At 41.7% G+C, this 19,062-nt stretch overlaps 1 protein-coding gene across 4 annotated transcripts; it reads left to right on the top strand.

Moving 5' to 3' along the window:
• Positions 1-243: 243 nt before the first annotated feature.
• Positions 244-11,515, top strand: LOC132098713 (vascular endothelial growth factor A-A-like). Of its 4 annotated transcripts, none has more exons than XM_059504846.1 (8): positions 244-512; positions 1,843-1,885; positions 2,382-2,578; positions 2,813-2,889; positions 3,131-3,163; positions 5,603-5,668; positions 7,933-8,076; positions 8,483-11,515. In XM_059504846.1, exons 1-8 carry the CDS (start codon positions 345-347, stop codon positions 8,502-8,504), a joined length of 750 nt encoding a protein of 249 aa, XP_059360829.1. In that variant the 5' UTR covers positions 244-344; the 3' UTR covers positions 8,505-11,515. The 4 variants fall into 4 exon arrangements, with proteins under 4 accessions (XP_059360829.1, XP_059360828.1, XP_059360831.1 ...); XM_059504845.1 differs by having other exon boundaries at positions 7,930-8,076; XM_059504848.1 differs by lacking the exon at positions 5,603-5,668.
• The last annotated feature ends 7,547 nt before the right edge of the window (positions 11,516-19,062 follow it).

Raw genomic sequence — 19,062 nt, 5'->3', positions numbered from 1 at the left:
GAGTTTCTGATCCATTCTGCGTCCCATTCCCAAATGAACCCAACGCACTTGGAGACGGGCGCCAGATAAGCATGGGATTACTTTTGTGATGTGGATTGTAAAAGCCTTGAAAGAGAAATTTAAAATACTTCTCAACAATGTGAGAGGACCTGCGTCCTGGATTCTCATATTTCTGGATATTTTGAAAATAATCGGCAACAGCTGAGAGACACTATAACACACTTGCCGTGGATCTCAATCGCTCTCACTCTGTCGCTCTCAGGTGTCTGCATGCGTGTTTTGGGACCAACATGGGATTCTCGTTGCCCCTATAGGTCGGACCCCTTGTGAAGAAGCCTTTACTCATGTCTAACCTGCTCTCCGAGACCTTTACAAATGCGTTTGCTAAAGTTCGCCTATCATCGGATAGGGTTTTAAAAAGATTTATTCGCCTTATAAATTCAATCATGAACTTTGCCGTTCGCGTGCTCCAGTTATTTCTTGTGACGCTTCTGTATTTTTCGGCTGTCAAGGTAAGTTTTAGATGCCTGAGCATGTATAGAGATTGCAACCGACGTGTTGGTTGAATTGTAAATACTGTTGTTTTGAATATAATGTGCCTGCGCCACTATATCGGACGTCCTTGTGTGTCCCCTTGCGAGGTCATTGACCATGTCTTGCCAACCTATTCAAAATCACTAGAACAAGCAAACAACCAGGCCACAGTGAGCCATTAAACTCTGTAGAAAAGATACAACCGGGGGGAATTCAACTGTTTGGATGTTTGTTGTTGGTTTTGGTGAAGGCCCTATCATAGCCTCCTTAGTGATATTATTACGCTTTAAAGGCGCAGCTACTGTCTAGCGCTTCAGACTGAACGGCTACCAACATAATCGGCCTCTGGAGACCACAGTGTAGAGATATCAGTCATTTAAGTTATGATTTGAGCAAACATTTTTACCAGAGAGACTTGTTCTTGATGAAATTTGAAGCATTATACTCCAGGACATGCATAAATACTAATAACATTGTTAATCAGTCAGTTTGATGAGAACTTGATGCAATGGAATAATATGAAAAAAAACATATGAAATATGTTAAACCATATGAAACCCAAGAAAAAGCTAAGCCGTTCTGTAAAGAGAGTAAAAAGCTTAATTGAGAAATGCACATGGTCTCTCCGTGGTGCTTTTTGCGAAATGTCTGAGATCTGAAATGTTCACAGCTCTCTAATGCAGAGTCCAAGTGACAGAAAACTATCAAGGTCAAGTCTAAATCAAGTCTCGGGTCTTTCAAGGCCAAGTCTAAGTCTAAAGTATCTTTTTTAATTAATAGTTTTCTGTATTCTGCACAACATTTTTAATATAGGCTATATATATATAAAATCTGAAAGCCCAATTTGTCTTTCACGTTATTGTCATGATTGACAGCTTTTTATCTGTTATCTTTAGTCTCTTATTAGGAGTCAAAGTCATAACTCTAGTGAGCTGCTTAAATGACAGGTTTTCTTTTTTACAACTTAACCTGAGTTAACTTGAGCCTGAGTTTCAGACTTGAGTTGTTGATAGGTTTACTTGAGTTGCATTATATTTTTTAATAAATGCAACGTTTAACTATATGCACGAGCCAGAAAATAATAATTCTCTGTGTTAGCTAACATTAAGATTTATGATGAACTTTGTCTTTGAAATGAAATTAGGTTATCTGTTGCATCATCCTAAACCTGTGGTAATGCGGTGGTTAATAACTAGTCAAACCTGTTGGGACTCATGTGACTAACAATTTTGAATTAATATGTACAACTGTACAGTTGTGTAAATATACATTTCTGACTAAAACACACTTTTTTCTTTTAATCCACAGAGTGCCTACATACCCAGGGAGGGAGGCAGAAGCACATATGATGGTAAGTTTCTTCTGGCACTGAATGGTGTCATCCAGAGATGTGACATGTACAGATTCATTGAGTATAGCACCCTCTGGTGGAGGGGTGAAGGAAAGCTTCTATGCCTTTAATCAATCGGACACTGAATAGTTTCATATGAATTTGTAGTATTTATTAGACGCTCTCAATCCAGTGTGGTTTGTAATTCTTCTCAACACACAAACCTCCAAGGGATAATTTGGAGTAAGCATTGCCAGACCTCTCATTGCTCAATCTCTGCTAAACCCAGAGAACATAGAGAAACTTTTTTTTTTTAGGTTTGCAGTGCGCAACACAAGGAATGTACATGGTTCAAATGGACACCACTCAGTCAAAAATTCCTAGAAGGGCTCCCGTATTTCCAAACAGTGTTGGCCTTGAATAAGAGCAAAGACCATCTCGCTCTCAGTGGTGCAACTCTTGGCCAACATTTTTTGGCAAAAAAAGAGACTGATTTCCACTTTCCTTTAACTTGCAGTGGTGCCATTCATGGAAGTGTATAACCGGTCTCTCTGCCGTCCTCGGGAAATGCTGGTGGAAATTCAACAGGAATACCCTGATGACATTGAGCATATCTTCATCCCGTCCTGTGTGGTTCTCACCCGCTGTGCTGGGTGCTGCAATGATGAGATGATGGAATGCACCCCTACCGTCACATACAACATTACCTTGGAGGTCAGAGCCCACTAACTTCCAGACTGTTGCTCCCTTTTTCTCTCTATTTTATTTCTTCCGCTATCCGTTTGAATCTTGTTAAGTCTACTTTTTGGAAACCCTACACTCTTCTACTTTGTCTCCCACACTCAAACCTCTTATCTCTCTCTTTTTGGCCAAGCCAATTTTTTAGCACTAACCCTGCCTGTTTGTCTATGATGTGCTGTTTTAATGTGTTATTGCTTTCTTCTGTAGATTAAAAGACTGAAACCTCTCCGTCATCAGGGTGACTTTTTCATGAGTTTTGCAGAACACAGTGAATGCCAGTGTCGGTAAGAAGCCTCATTTCATCACGCATATATTAACACAAGACACTTTAAAGCTAATAATGCTGTAATTGCTACAGACAGTAATTGCATTTCTAACTGTATTAATATAATTTAGTGGACGTTTGACCGCTTCTGTACTCTTTCATATGTGTGCAGGTATTTAATTCTAAGTGTGTTTGTTGTGTGCACACAAACAAACATGTTCACTGAGGTAATGGGTCGCTTTTTTTTGTTTCTCTTTCAGGCCGAGGAAAGATGCACTGGAGACAAAAGAACAGTGAGTGTTGTTGTTCTCGTGTGGTGATGTTGTGTGTGTGCATGCTTCTGTTCTCGCTCTATTTTGTCATCTTCCCCTCCATCAATCTCTCTGCCTTTATCTCAGTCACCCTTATCTACAGCTAGGTGTATTCCTTCCTGTTTTTCTTTTCTTCCTGGTCCTTTCATCTCATCTCCCTGCTTTTCATGTTACATAAAGCCATAAAATCTGATCGTGAGAGAACAGTGGAGCTCTTCATTGTTGTTGAACCACGCGAACAGGTGATTTAGAGCTCGAAAAAATCATGAATTTATTTCATGAATGGCTATATATAGAAAGTATACACAATATTTTTGCCAACATTAGCAATATAAATTTACACAATATTGTGAACGTTTTTTATTTGACCGTCACGTTTTCTTAAGAAGTTTTCATTTTGTGTAGAGAACATTAAAACAAAGATTTTTTTAAAAAGTATTTATTTCAGTGAATCAGTTCAGCTCTGATTAAACAATTTGTTTATCATTATAAAATAAATGCATTCAGTGCTTTAATGTATTTAGTTAAAAATTATTACTATCTCTCATAATAATACATATACAATCTTCCTAAATAGCCTTTTATTTTATTTGAAAGTTTATTTTAAAGTGTGTTTTTACTGTATTCTACAACTACAGTGGCTGTTTAGTTGAAATAATTGCTCCACTTTATGAAAGTCTTTACAGAACAAATATGGAAGTTTATTTACGCCACAAAACAAAAAAATAAAAGAAGGTAATTGTGACTTTTATCTCACAATTCTGACTTTTTTATCTCACAATTTTAACTTTATAAATAAGATAAATTCGGAATTGTTATATATAAATTCACAATTCTCAGAAGAAAAGTCTGAATTGTGAAAATTTAAATAAATTTTTTTTAAACATTTATCGAGTTTTTATCTTACTATTCTGGATTTTTTCTTTCCGTTCTAAATCTATATTATTATTATTATTATTATTATTATATACAGATGTCATTTTTAGCTATATTGCCCAGACCTAGCACAAGACCAGAACTACTGCTTTTGTTAATACAACAGTCTATAGAAGAACAGAGACTCCCTGACCCTTACGATACTGTCTGATCTCACTTCCTGTTTGATGTCTTCATGTCATCGCACGTTGTCATTGGCACGTTCTTAGGTGTAAATTCAACACCTCAGATGTGTAAAGAGCTGCGTGAACAGGTGTGTGAGTTTCGCCCGCTAGTTCAATGCCCTCGCCCCACATTCAATCTTTAAGCTCTGCTTTATGATCTGAGGTAAGAGAGGGATTTGTCATCTCTGAAGTGTCTTTACATCGGGCGATAAGACAACGTTTTGTGTGTTTGTTCACGAGGCCGTTTCCACTCCTCAGAGACACTGCAGCGGTCAGTCAACCCCATCTCTGATGGCTCCCTCTCGCCAGAGAATGTGGGCCAAAGTGTTTAAGACGTTTACTGAAGTTGGCGCTTTTGCAGAGAGGGTGTTGATCTTGTGGCTGATGTGTTACGGGTCAGAGGTTATCTCAAGGGGGTTAAAAAGTTGAATGCTTTCTGGTTCTGGTAAACAAGTGGCCCTTTGACACAGAAGCTGTTCCTCAGCATGTGCAAAGACAACTGCCTCATAGCATGATTAAATCTGACCTCTAAAAAACAATAAATGTAATCCTAGATAATAACCCACCTGATGTGTCAACAGTACAGTCCTGATACTCTGTTTAAAGAGCTTCAACTTCATAATGTTTGTAAGAGATGCCTTCATGAAATGCTTTCAAACGTTTTAGTATCAGTTGCATCTCTATTGGACATCTTGCAATTCAGTTATTTTCATAGCGCATTGAAAAACCCATGTCGGTAAACCACTAATGCAAATAACCATATACGGACCGCGGTACTTCAGTTCGTACTGTGATTGTGAGATAGGGGAAAGTTCACATTCTTGCTGCCTGACGTGTCTGACGTGATATGCCAGGATCCTTGGCTATCTGAAAGATAAATGGACGTGTGTGTTGCCAATACTGTGTGTTGATTTGCTGATTGATCAGTTTTCTGATTAAAAGTCACTAAAATGAGAGTTTAAACTCACCCGTAGATGTTGAGCTTTGGCTCGGATTGAATCAGTTTGCCTGGAACCCTGCAAACATTTCTGAAGCTTTTGAAGATTTAATGTCTTATTGAAACATCTTTGTGTGAGAGAATTTGAAGAATTGGCGAATTTCCCCTGAGCCTGGCTGGCTTTTAATTTCTGATTCACGTCTCGAGTGGTTTGCTGTTGTGTCAGGCACTTATACAAGAATAAGAAGAGACATGTTTGCTAATGTCTGGATCATTTTAGCACTACAGTACATTCATTGCAAGCTGTGTTGGATCTTTTTCAACAACCCCGATTCAGATTTTGTTTCTCGATGTTCTTCTTTGTTTGTCATGTTCCCTTTCCAGAAAACCCCGGAAGGGCAAAGGCCAAAAGCGAAAGAGAAAGAAAAACAGTGAAAAAAAGCAGGATTTGTACGTCACCTCTGCGTTCGCCTCCTCTCACCTGCACCTGAGTGTGACAGTCTTGGTCGTCAGATTATTTTGGGAGGAGATTTTATGCCTCCTTTAATCAGTGCATTCCTGTCGGACGTTGTTAATTGCCATTAATCCATCATCTCATGCGCCAATTAATTCAAACTGACCATCCTACAAAACCTAATGCCCGATCTCTGCTTTCACAGAGCTTGACTCACTAATGCCGAACCATTAACATTGACAAGTTTGGTCAAATTGTTTAGGACTTTTTTTTTTGGTACAAATCAAGTAGAGCGCAACCACTCGCTTTATCACTTAGAATTATTTTCCCATTCATTTTCTATTCATTCTTTTCAGGCATTTCAAAAACTTCCTCAGCAAAGAGCCTTCAACCAAACCAAGACGAATCACATGACTACAACTTTTGATTCAAACAAAGAAAGTGTTTGGAAAATAGCAGTCTTTTACGAGAGATCTAACTATTCATCCCATGCATGATGCAGCATTGTGAATGATGCAATCCAAACAATAGCCACAATACATTAACAAGCCTGACAAGTCATTGAATACAAACATAAAATAAATTATACAGAGACAATTCATCTTATATGAGATGTTTGTTGCAAAATAATCAGATATATACATTGATTGCGGGTGTAGAAGCTTATTGGATTTCATCATTAGCAGTGCTTTATAGAAGTAGTCGATCTCAAAAGCAACTTTTAAAAAAAAGAGACTTGTTCTTATTTTCCAAGATTGGTTTTCAGGTTCTCGAGATCTCACTTAAGGAATGTAACTAGTGCAGCACTTCATGGGAATTCAGAAGTGAAAAATTGCAAATGCACCATCTGCAAAAGCAGCACCACTTAACAGCTTATGAGCTCATAGGTCTGTCTGTGTTTTAATGGAGAAAATGAATGGGATTTCTATTTCTGGAACCCTACAGTTGAGCTCTATTGGTTGTGCCCAATAAATCAAGCTCTATGATTGGGGGCCAGTGAGGAGGTAGCCGGCATACAAACTCACCCGATCCACCCAGCATGGCTTTCAGTCGATGGTACTAATCTATTGCAATATTTGTGTTGGAATCACAAACTTGTTTGTGCTGCTTCCTGTTTTTGCAATGTGTTTTTTGTTCTCACATTTGAATGAGGACTTACCGTCATCCTCACATCAGTTATGTCCTCTCCGACAGATGAGAAGGATTGTGTGAGATGCTTTTTTTTAATTAATTGATGTGAGTTTGATCTTGTCATGCTGCGTGAGCTCTGCCGCACAGCATTACAAAAGTCAAACAGCCTGTTTACCTTGGTGCTTCTCCCAGTAATTGGGAAATGAACTGTGTTTCAATGAAAATGAAAGAGCAAAGAAATGCATACATGGGGCACAGTCTGCTCCTGTGGGACTGATGCTTTTGAGGTCAGTATTTTTCTGAGGGCTGGGGTTTGGGTTTACATATAAAAAGTTACATTCGATTTGAGGCTTGTTTAGACAAAAGAGCATGAAAGTAGTTATTTTCCACCACAACAATTCACACTGAATTTTTGACATTCCCCAAGAAGATTTGGATTTAAAATTTGGATGTAAAATCTGATTGTGGCCAGAGCTGTGACTTAATGCTCAGAACATCGAGATGCTTATGTGGGTTGAAATCTGACTTGTGACATTTCTCTAACACAATGCTCTTTCTCTCAATTATTATGGGTAAAATAAAATCTTGTGCATGGTTTTTCATGCCAAACGTTTACACTGTTGTGAATTGAAGTTAGGCCGTGGCTTTGATAAGCCTGTCCTCAGAGAAATATTGGCTTCAGATAAGGTCAGTTGGCTCAAATATGTATGAATCTTCCTCTTGGAGTCCAGCGTTTTGTACTGTACATGTGTCCTAATGACCCTGATACAACACTACAAAAAGCAATAAACAGAAACTCTGGATTTTCATGCACTTCGCTTTCTCTGACTTTTATTCCAGTATACTTTTCTGAAACAGATTATTGTGTTTTCTTCCTCTTGCATCAACTGCGCTTGCTGGTGCATGGCGTTCACTTCCTGCCTAACATCAGCTATTCTCACTCTACAAACCCCCCTTGGACCCCTAGAAGTGGCAAAACCCTGTTGTACCACACAAGGGTGGCTCAAAAAAATTAGTGTTTGTGTGTGTGTGTTTGAGTGGAAGTGTTTAATAATATTTGCCATGACTCTGTCAGCTGTAATCTCCCACAATCCTTTTCCTTTTCTCGCATTCTGTCTCTTTTCAGTAGTCAGTGTGAGCCTTGCTGTCCTACATGCTCTGAGAGGAGAAGAAGGTTGTTTATTCAAGACCCTGAGACGTGTCAGTGCTCCTGTAAACACTCTGAAGCTGACTGCAGGTCTAGACAACTAGAACTCAACGAAAGGACCTGCAGGTGTGTTTGTGAATCTACACTTTCTTGTGTATCTACATATGTTAGTGCAAGACTGGCCTTCGTGTTTCTGTATTGTCATGTACATCCCTTGACAAAAGTTGTGTTGCTCGGAAGTTGTGCTCTGGAGACAAATGGAGATGTTTGGTAGAATGTGCTTTTCCATACAAACAACTAAACGATTTAGTTGTTTATGTATGGAAAAGAGTGTAAAGATGAACATTTCATGAGAAATGTTGGAGTTGTTTAAATCTGAGTTCAGTTTAAGAAATTGATGCATCTCTTCTGAAACTATAGAAGACCTTCTTGGCAGAAACCTTGAGCGAAGGTTTAATAATATTCATGTCTAGGGTGAATAATTGGGATGTTATAAAGATTTAATTTGTGATTTTTCCACTTACTTTCCCAGATGTGACAAACCAAGGAGGTGAACCGAACCGACTTGAGAATGGACTCTGACATGAAGGAATATTTCACAGTAATTCACAGCACTTTGAACTTTCAGCTTTGAACTTGGGTCTCGTTTTCCGTCCCGGAGATATTGAACGAATGAAGTGAAGGGGTTTGGGGGAAGTGGGGGGCCAATAGTCAATGAAATGTTCTCTCTGTATATTTTCATGATTTTCGTGTGCGTGTTAAGCGAAGCGAGAGACTGAAAGCACAGGATTTGATTTGCTGCTAAAGGGTCTTTTACGCAAATACCTGCGTAAATGTTTCTGATCTCGGCTGGCGTGCGTAAAGTCGTACTCGAAATCACTCAGCGAAACACATCACTGGATTTGGGTCTACTGTGCAGTTTTTCATGTGAATCTAAAGCACAAACGAAATGTTTGTAGGACTGCAACAATTTGTCAGCGTCCACTGTGCGCCGTGGAATCATTCCTCCCAGAACGTGAAGACTGAGAACAATGAGTGTGTTTTTATAGATGGACAAATGACTGGAGTTTTGACGGAAGACTGAACTGATTCTGTCATTGGAAAGTTACACAGTGACGCCATGGTTGCACAAGAGCTCTGACCTTGAAGAGGCACACCTAAGAGGATTTTGGTCATATTCACTCCTTAAAGGGATATTCATTCTTTGACATCTTTGGAAACCACTTTGTGTAGATCGTATGATTCGATTCCATGCTTCCACACTACTGGGGATTTGGTTGTCGTTCAGCTTGAAACTTTAGTCCAAATTTATTCCCCTAAGCAATTCAGTAATTTATGATTTTAAAAAAAATATATTTTCAGTATTCTATCTCTTTGTATTTAATTTGACCTATTTATGTGCAGTGTTATGTTAAGATGGAACTTCTTGCCCTTTAATGTCTGCAAACCTCCATGGCTGTCTGAAAAAAAAAGCTTTTCATCCTGTTTTATTTTCTGTAGATGAACAGAGAAACATTCCTAGAACTGATCAGTGAGTCGTGTTGCCAACTGCCTTGACTTTGCCGCCTTGCTGCAGATGTGTGTGTGCCGTGTGATCTCTAACAAACAAACTGTGTTAATGTGATTTTGTGTGCATACGAGGCTAGTGTTTGTGCGCGTGCATGTGTGAGTATGCTTTGGCGAAACAGTCCTGATGTCAGTGTGACATACGTATTGAATAACAATATAGCAACCAAATGTAAATATAGGCCAAACCCACATCACCTTTTACTTCTACTATAATAAGATCTAACAAGCTGAAACCGTATGATAAGATTTGATTGGAGTTTTACATTATTTATTTACTCTGTGTAAATATGTTGAATATTAACATCTTATTTGTGTCTGTGTAATGTAGTACAGCATATTTATTTTCAAATTATATTGCTCTTTTTCTATAAAATATTGTTTGAAAGCTCTTGATGTTTTACGATTACATGAAAGCACCTTGCATAGCTGTTGGTTTGGTTAATATTTATTAATTGCAATATAGTATTCAGTGTTTAGGTTCCTTTTGAAGTTATCAGTTATTACAGATTTCAGAAGTAGACAATTATCTTGAGGAAAGGCCTATTCACACCAAGGATGATAAGTATAAAGATAAGGATATAGTTCTAAAAATCCACATCACAGCTATAACGATAATGGCACAGAGAAATGATATCGTTGGAATCACTTTCCGAACAATTTTTTTCCAGCTTATGAACGATAAAAACACTGACACCCAATCAGAATCAATCGAGCTTGAGAAAGCAGCAAACAAGCGTGTGCTTAGAATAAACAGATGATATTGTTCGCTGGTGTGGATAATATATAGTGTGAACGGGCCTTAACTCATGACTCAAAGAACCATTATGGGCATTCAGGAGCATACATGACCTTATTTCTTGTAGGTAAACTTTTACATATTGAGATCCAGCCACCTTTAATCAAATGAAAACTGTCATCATCTGCCCCTTCAGTTCAAACGGATGCATAATGCTCCTGCATGTCCCTATTGTATAAATAAGAATAATAGCTACATTTCTTGATACATGCTGAAAAGTTTTCAGAACTGCTTTATATATTGCACTTACGTCAAGAAATGCATATCACTGTTAACAATAGTTGATTATTTTATTATTTGTTCTCGATGTGGCCTAGAGTTGCATCACTAAAAGATTCCACTTTAAAACTATGTTTTTGTTCAAAATGTGTCCTACATGTGGTTCAGTTCAGTCTTGGCGAACATTATGTAGGATTGTTTTGGTTTGTTGAACTCTATAAAAAATACAAATTTTCAACTAGCTGTTACCATTCCAGAAATTTCCCATCCGTCTCGCTAAACCTGAGCCGACAGGTCCATGTGATCATCAGAATGGCAGCCATCAGTAGATCAGTGTTAATGAGGCTTAGGTTTAAGAGCGGTTTGTGGAACAGTTTGCAGTGTTTGTTTTGAAACAGCTGATTTTAGCCTGAGCGGTGCTCTGCTCATACTAGATTAGCCAATATGTTTGACATAATATAACCATGTGAAGCACTTAAGAGCAGCAGCTTTACACTACCTATGAAATATGAGATAATCCTCTTGCCGCCCTCCCCCCACCTGCACAGGCCCCTCCGGCCACTTAAATACCCCAAGAATGCTGTAAGTGACTTAAGATGTGATTAGAGGAGGAATTTTGGGGTGGCAGGTTCACGTCTCCTGCATAAACCGTCATTTTAGTTGGATCTACCAGTGAACTTTACCCCATCAGTTTAACTTCGAGTTAAATGGCATGAACCGGGTGGTTGCAGGTTTAAATCCCAGATTTTTTTAATGCATTTTGTCCAATCAGAGTGGAGGAGGTTCATTCTCAGTAAAGGTTGCCATGTGCCATGACTTGTTACTGATATAATGAACTGGATACTGCACTTCACAATAAGGTTTCATTTGTTAACACTGGTTAACTATATTAGTTAACTTGATCTAAGAATTGACAGTACTTCTACAGCATTTATTAATGAATTTCAACAAATACTAATAAAAAAGTGTTTTAAATCAAAAGTATCTGTCACACTTTATTTTAAGGTCAAATTCTGGCTATTAACTAACTATGCCTCAATAAACTCCTAATTACTGCTTAATAGTTTGTAAGGTCATTGTTAAGTTTAAGTCCTGGGTAGGATTAAGGATGTAGAATATGGTCATACAGAATATGTGCTTTATAAATACTAATAAACAGGCTAGTGATATGCAAGCTAGAAAGCAACTAGTTAATAGTTACAATTGATCCCTAACTAGGTGTTACCGAAGTGTAAACATTAGTTAATGCACTGTAACATGAACAATGAAAAAACATGAACAAACCGTTAATAAATGCTGTAATGCATTAACAAATGAGAGCTTGTAAAGTGTTACCCATTATTTAAAAAATAAAATAGTGTGTAACACTAGATTTATTTTTAATATGAAATATTTTCACATTTATTTAATATAAAAAATATACTGAGCAAATGTGCATGTCCTCATTCATTACTGCCTGTTTATTATGGGGGGGGGGGGTTAATTAGAATTAAATTCCACCTATGTACTGTCTGTACAAGCAGAATGTGTTTTTGCATTGTTTTTTATTCAGTCTTGTTCTGCAGCTTCTGACATCACGTGGCTCAAACAGTAAGTTCAAAACTACTTTTCTCACACAGTTTGTGATGAGCAAATACAATTATATTGGCTTTCTCAAGCTGATTCAAGCTTTCTCAACTCTGTCATAGTAATAGTGCAACTTGTTCTGCTTGTTCACTGCTAGCGCTCTGCCATTTTTGCACTTTCTTTCAACCCCAAAACAGTGAACTCTGAAATAATGTTAAAAATGTTAAATGCTGGTCAAGAGAACTTAATAAAATTAATTAATAATTAATTAATCAATTAATAAAAATAAACTTAATTGCACTTAACTGCATTTTTTTATGCTATAGTGTGTCAATTATGACAAGGCACACAAAAGCAGTGTCGTTCTGCCATAACATTCAGTTCAAATTATATGAACTCTAAACTTAATGTGGCATGGTTGAAATCATTTTCATGGTTACTTTACAAACCAACTATTTTGGATACACACATCTACCAGGCACAAATTACTGAGAATGAGCTGAGAATTTGGGGTTGAGATCCATTGGGACGTAGATTAGAGAGGCACAGTGCTGAGTCTTACACATCTTGACATTGTTTAGTAAGCAGTCATAAATTGGTGCCATGGGTAATTGTCATGTCGCGGAAAATTAACTGGAATTTACCCTCATTTCCAACAGTGTGGCGTGACCAAGGTCTGCGTCTTTAAAAATCAAAGGCAGTCCACACCCTACAGTAGAGACGTGCACTCTGTCAGGAACATATATCGTTCAGTGGCATCATTACTCATCTGTCCACGTCTCACACCTGTGTGTGTGTGTGTGTGTGTGTGTGTGTGTGTGTGTTTGAGAGAGAGAGAGAGCATCAGATTAGTTTCATGCTCACTCACTCACATACTGCTAACCACCATTAAGTCATCAATCCTATAAAACATGGCTATATTTGATATGTTTTTCATTTTAAGACAATCAAAGTGTGGGAGTGATTAAATGATCAGTTTGAAGTTTCCTCATCAGCCTTTATGACGGAAGGATTTGAGGTTTAAGGTTCACTTTAAAGACAAATGCATTCATAGTTTAGAAATAAATGCACATAATGAAAGTCTGTTTTTAAACTTATATCCCTTTCGTGAGAAATGAGCTTTGATCCTTCTAACAAAACTATTACATTGTAAAAAAACACTAAAACAAGAGTATCACACTCTTGAACAGGAATCAAAGCAGTTTTATTGATTCATTTCCTGAAGTACATCAATGTTTGAGCATATAAAGAAAGATAAATCTGTGTTTTGCAATTTAATGCATCTGCTATCTTTCAATCATGCAAAGAGCAGTCATAATTTAACCAGGGCTCGGGGAGAAAAACACCACTGGAAGTGCCCAAAAAAAATCTCTATTATTAAAAATTATGATAATGAATTTCTCAGGCTTTATCTGTTGTCTAACATTCAATATTATCAGATTCTATTGGGGCTGTGTAAATTATGGGTTAAGTGCCAGATCTGTCAGATTTAGATCTGCCAGATTTATTTTTAAATAAAAATAAAAACATCTAAACTAAACCAGAAAATGTACACAATATAGAGCTGTATAATCAGAGGCGAGTGTAATGATTTGCAGCTACTTTGGAACTGATTTTATAATTATTAGCCAACATTTTATTTTTTTTATTAAATATATTTAATTGATTGAATTTTATTTTACAGAAATTATTCCACCAATATTCAATAACAGAAGGTTAGTATTGCCTAAAATAAAAATAATTAATAAAGTAAAATAATTACTTTAATAGTATATTTCTTAGTTACAGCATGTTTAGAAACAAACAACTGTGCCAAGTTTATTGCGGCCGTAATAAACCTCGCTGTTGGCATTCATGCAGGTCTGGTTCCCTTTCAAGGGAACTTCGAACTGCGTCCTCTGAGGGGACACTATGGGGAACACCTCGTCATGACCCGTGTCTGAAGCATACTTTGAAAAACGCCAACGTGTTGGCCGGCGACAGCCTCTGACGTCACTACCAGCGCGACTATAAATACGCGCCCGTAGGACCCGTCACTGTCTTCTTCGTCTTCAGTTGACTGTTTTGTTTGAAGCTTGCATCTGAGAAACGACCAAAACGGTAAGAGCGATCTATTACTGTTTTCATCATGGCTTCCACTAGCAAGGCGTTTAGACAGTGTGTGCATCCGTGTCAGCGTTATCTGACACCCGATGACACACACACTCTTTGCGTCTCTTGTTTGGGCGAAGAGCACGCGCGCGATGTCCTTGAGGGGGCGGTCTGCGTGCACTGCGAGCGTTTCTCTCTGAGAAAGCTCCACTCTCGTTTGTCTCTTTTTTCGAGGAAAGAGGGACAGCCATCTGGATCCCGCGGCTCAGGTCCCGCCGTTGCCGAGGCACAGAGGAGAATGAGCTCGTGGGGATCACAAATGGATCTCGCTGAGGAGTGTAGAGAGGGACCTTCCCTTTCACACTCTCCGGCGGCGAACGAGAGCGAACTTCGGGAGGCAGATGTGGTATCATTAACCCATTCTGACACTGAAGATAGTGCTCTGCTGGGTTCTAGCCAGGAAGAGCAGGAGATGTCTGAGAGTGGTGAAGAAGCTGAGGCTGAGCCTTCTCAATCCTCCTGTCCCGCGTATGAGGAGCTGTTAGAGGTTATGGATCGCGCCACGGCAAAATTAGATTTGCCATGGAAGCGTGCCAGTAAGGTGGCGCCACGAGGTCGCCTTGCTGAGCGGTACTTGTCTGACCATAGCCCTCCAGCCCAGGTGAGCCTGCCATTCTTGCCTGACTTACATGCAGAAGTCGAAAAGGAATGGAAGAGGCCGTTTTCCTCTCGCATCCACCGGTTTCAGCATACGAGCTATGCTAATATCGAGGGCTTGCATGAGAACGGCTATGAGAGGATGCCCCCTGTAGAAGAGACGCTGGCTTGCTATCTCTCTGTGGGGCAAACGTCTTCTCTTAAATCTCCCGCTTTGCCATCTAAGCCCCTCCAAGATACATCCCGCTTAAATGGCAGGTCATACGCGGCAGCTGGTCAGGCTGTGGCTTCACTGCACACGATGGCGGTGCTCCAGGCCTACCAGGCTGACCTGCTGAAGGACCTGGATACAGGTGAGGGCCTTTCACCTGACCAGGTAGCCGAGCTGCGCCGCACCACAGACCTCTCTCTCCGAGCTACCAAGCAGGCCGCCTCCGCCATGGGCAGGTCTATGGCGGCCATGGTGGTGACGGAGAGACATCTGTGGGTGAACCTGGCTGACATCGGGAAGGAAGAAAGGGGGTTTCTTCTCGATGCTCCGGTCTCGCCTTCTGAGCTTTTTGGTACCTCTGTCGAGATGGTGGTCGGGAAGTTCAGGGAGGCAAGGGCGCGCTCAGAGGCCTTTAAATCCTTCATTCCACGAAGGTCAAGGTCTGAGCCCGAGCAACTCTGGGGTCCTGGCCCATCTCGATCTGAGGGTCGTAGAGGGGCGCAGAAGGCTAGTGTTGCGGCTCGCGCTCCTCCCCCGCCTAAGGGCAGGGGCAAGAGGAACCGCGGGTCACGGAGCGGTAAGCAGGGTCTGAGGGACTTGATTCGGACGAGGCAGCGTCCTCGCCTGGGTCAGAGCGGTAGGATGACCTAGTAGCTCCGGATGTTTTTAACCTCTGTTTTTAACCTCTGTTTTTTGTCCTCCCCTGCCTAATTCCCCTGTAGCCACCAGCTTTCCACCTGATCGAGGTTAGGTGGACGGTCTCTCACATAACAGTCTCCTTCCTGGACCTATGATGTTTTGGTTGTTTCTATGTTCATAGCAACTGCCTTACTGACGGTCCGGACCAGAAGGGGGCGCCCCGCAGCGGCACTCCAGTACAGGAGGGTGGGTGAGTACGTAACCCTTGCTCTACCTGTTTATGGACGTTATGTTGCTGGTGGTTATATGTCTACTAACAATCTCTGTGAGTTTCCTTTACAGTAGCTAGGTGGCCAAAGAATTGGCACAGCACTGCAGGGAATTCCATAGATGTCCGGCCAGGTCACCCTGAGGGGCCGCCTGGCGCTTCCGGGGAGGTGGTGGTTACGGCAAGAAGCTCTGTATTTACTGCCTCAGGTGATGCTCCCCTCGCCTAGAAAAGAGGGTTGGAGCTCACCGCTCCCGTGCGATCCAGCGCCTCTGCGATGCTTGGGAACCTCTCTGTACACATGCTTGCCTGTGTACTTTCTCAAAGCCACATAGTGGTCTGAAATCCACGTAAAGTGGTAAGTGTGCACGCAAGACTCTGCGCACTTTCTGAAATCCACGTAAAGTGGTAAGTGTGCACGCAAGACTCTGCGCACTTTCTAAAATCCTGTATGGTAAGGGTTACGCGCTCCGCTTCGTTCCCTTTCTTGGGATGATTCGCCCCCGGTGTTCCTTGGGCTTCATCCAACCAGTGTGTATTTGTTATGCACCTCAAGCATCGCTTCCCTCAACATGAGGGGCTGGGTGGACTCCCACATATTGTGGTTATCAGGTGGTAGGCTTCATCAGGCCTCCCTGATGGTGAGCTCCCACATACGGTGGTTGCCAGGTAGTAGGCCTCACCAGGCCTCCCTGGAGATTTGGCTCCCACATACTGTGCGTCTCCACTAAATAGCATATTGTGGTCCTTTCAGATAGTAGGCTTCACCAGGTCTCTCTGAAGGTGAGCTCCCACGTTCTGTGGTCGCCAGGTAGTAGGCCTCACCAGGCCTCCCTGGAGATTTAGCTCCCACATACTATGCGTTTCCACGGGGTAGCATATTGTGGTTTTTTCAGATAATAGGCTTCATCAGGTCTCTCTGAAGACGAGCTCCCACTTACTGTGGTTGCCAGGTAGTAGGCCTCACCAGGCCTCCCTGGAGATTTAGCTCCCACATACTGTGCGTCTCCTCTATATAGCATATTGTGGTTTTCAGATAGTAGGCTTCACCAGGTCTCTCTGAAGGTGAGCTCCCACGTTCGGTGGTCGCCAGGTAGTAGGCCTCACCAGGCCTCCCTGGAGATTTAGCTCCCACATACTATGCGTTTCCACGGAATAGCATGTTGTGGCTTTTTTCAGATAGTAGGCTTCACCAGGTCTCTCTGAAGACGAGCTCCCACATACTGTGGTTGCCAGATAGTAGGCCTCACCAGGCCTCCCTGGAGATTTAGCTCCCACAGGCTATGCGTTTCCACGGAATAGCATATTGTGGCTTTTTCAGATAGTAGGCTTCACCAGGTCTCTCTGAAGACGAGCTCCCACATACTGTGGTTGCCAGGTAGTAGGCCTCACCAGGCCTCCCTGGAGATTTAGCTCCCACATACTATGCGTTTCTACGGAATAGCACATTGTGGTTTTCAGATAGTAGGCTTCATCAGGTCTCTCTGAAGACGAGCTCCCACATACTGTGGTTGCCAGGTAGTAGGCCTCACCAGGCCTCCCTGGAGATTAAGATCCCACATATTGTGAGTTCCAATAAATAGCACATTGTGGTTTTCAGATAGTAGGCTTCATCAGGTCTCTCTGAAGAAGAGCTCCCACATACTGTGGTTGCCAGGTAGTAGGCCTCACCAGGCCTCCCTGGAGATCTAGCTCCCACATACTGTGCGCTTCCTAAAAAACAAGCTCCCGCGATTTGTGGTTGTCAGGTAGTAGGCCTCACCAGGCCTCCCTGGAGTCGAGTTCCATATTGCTTTCAGTTTCCACTGAGGTGGTTATCTGGTAACAGATAGTAGGCCTCTCTAGGCCTCTCTGTAGGTGAACTCCCACATATTGTGGTTATCAGGTAGCAGGCTTCACAGGCCTCTCTGAATGTGAGCTCCCACATACTGTGGTTGTCAGGTAACCTTTCAGTACACACGCTTGCCTGTGTACTTTCTCAAATCCACATGGTGGTCAGTGTGCACGTTAACGCTTTGCGCACTGTCTGAAATCCACGTAAAGTGGTAAGTGTGCACGCAAGTCTCTGCGCACTTTCTGAAATCCACGTAAAGTGGTAAGTGTGCACGCAAGACTCTGCGCACTTTCTAAAATCCTGTATGGTAAGGGTTACGCGCTCCGCTTCATTCCCTTTCTTGGGATGATTCGCCCGGTGTTCCTTGGGCTTCATCCAACCGGTGTGTACTTATTGTACACCCTTAGCCCCCTCAACTTGGGGGGGCTGTGTGGGCTATTCTCGGGTAGTTCAGCAGCGCTCCCCTTTTCTGAAAGGGTCACCTATGAGCATGCTGCTCGGAGTCTTCCTCTCTTGGGAGACTGATTCCCGGTTCTTCAGAGCACTCCAGTACCACATACTGTTTGAGACGCTCTGTGAGAGCAGGCATCCTGCTGAGGCAGGGGCTGAGGCCTCCAATTGCTCTGCTCCCGGGCCATTCTTCTACGAGCTGCTCTGACAGAGTTCCACGAGAACCCCTCCTTAGAACAGTATTTGTAAATCCATGTTATGGTAAGTGTGCACGGGAGTCTTTGCGCACTTTCTGAAATCCACATTGTGGTAAGTTCGCACGCTAGTCTCTGCGTTCTTTCTAAAATCCCTAGATGGTAAGGGCTTCGCGCTGCTGCTTCGTGCCCTTTCTTGAGTTGGTTTAAGCCCCGTTCATCTTGGGCACCACTCCACCTAGGTATCCTCGGATACCTATCTAGAACAGGGCGCCGCTACTAGAGTGCTGTGGGGACAGCCCTTTCGGCAGGTTTTGCGAAAGCTAGCAGTAGCCCCTGTGTGACAGGCAAAGACTTGGTAGAGGAAAGTGCCAGGCTCTTAGCCATATCCCTTTAAAGGAATCTCTGTGATTTCAAGCCTTTAGCTCTACCCCGGGCCAGGGCCCTACAGGGTAAGTTGGGTATGTAGCTTAGGCCTTTTCCGTAAGGGATAATGTCATAAGGCAGCCGTTAGACCGTCCCAGGGGCGACTCCCGGTGAAGAGAAAGCGGTAGAGTTGGTACTTAGTGTTTGCCATGATTCTGGTCTGCACTTCCCTCAGCATGGCGGCATGGGTAT

Source organism: Carassius carassius, chromosome 22 (assembly GCF_963082965.1).
Source record: "Carassius carassius chromosome 22, fCarCar2.1, whole genome shotgun sequence".
In the NCBI taxonomy this organism is placed as follows: Eukaryota; Metazoa; Chordata; class Actinopteri; order Cypriniformes; family Cyprinidae; genus Carassius; species Carassius carassius.
This window is presented reverse-complemented; position numbering and strand designations above follow the sequence as displayed.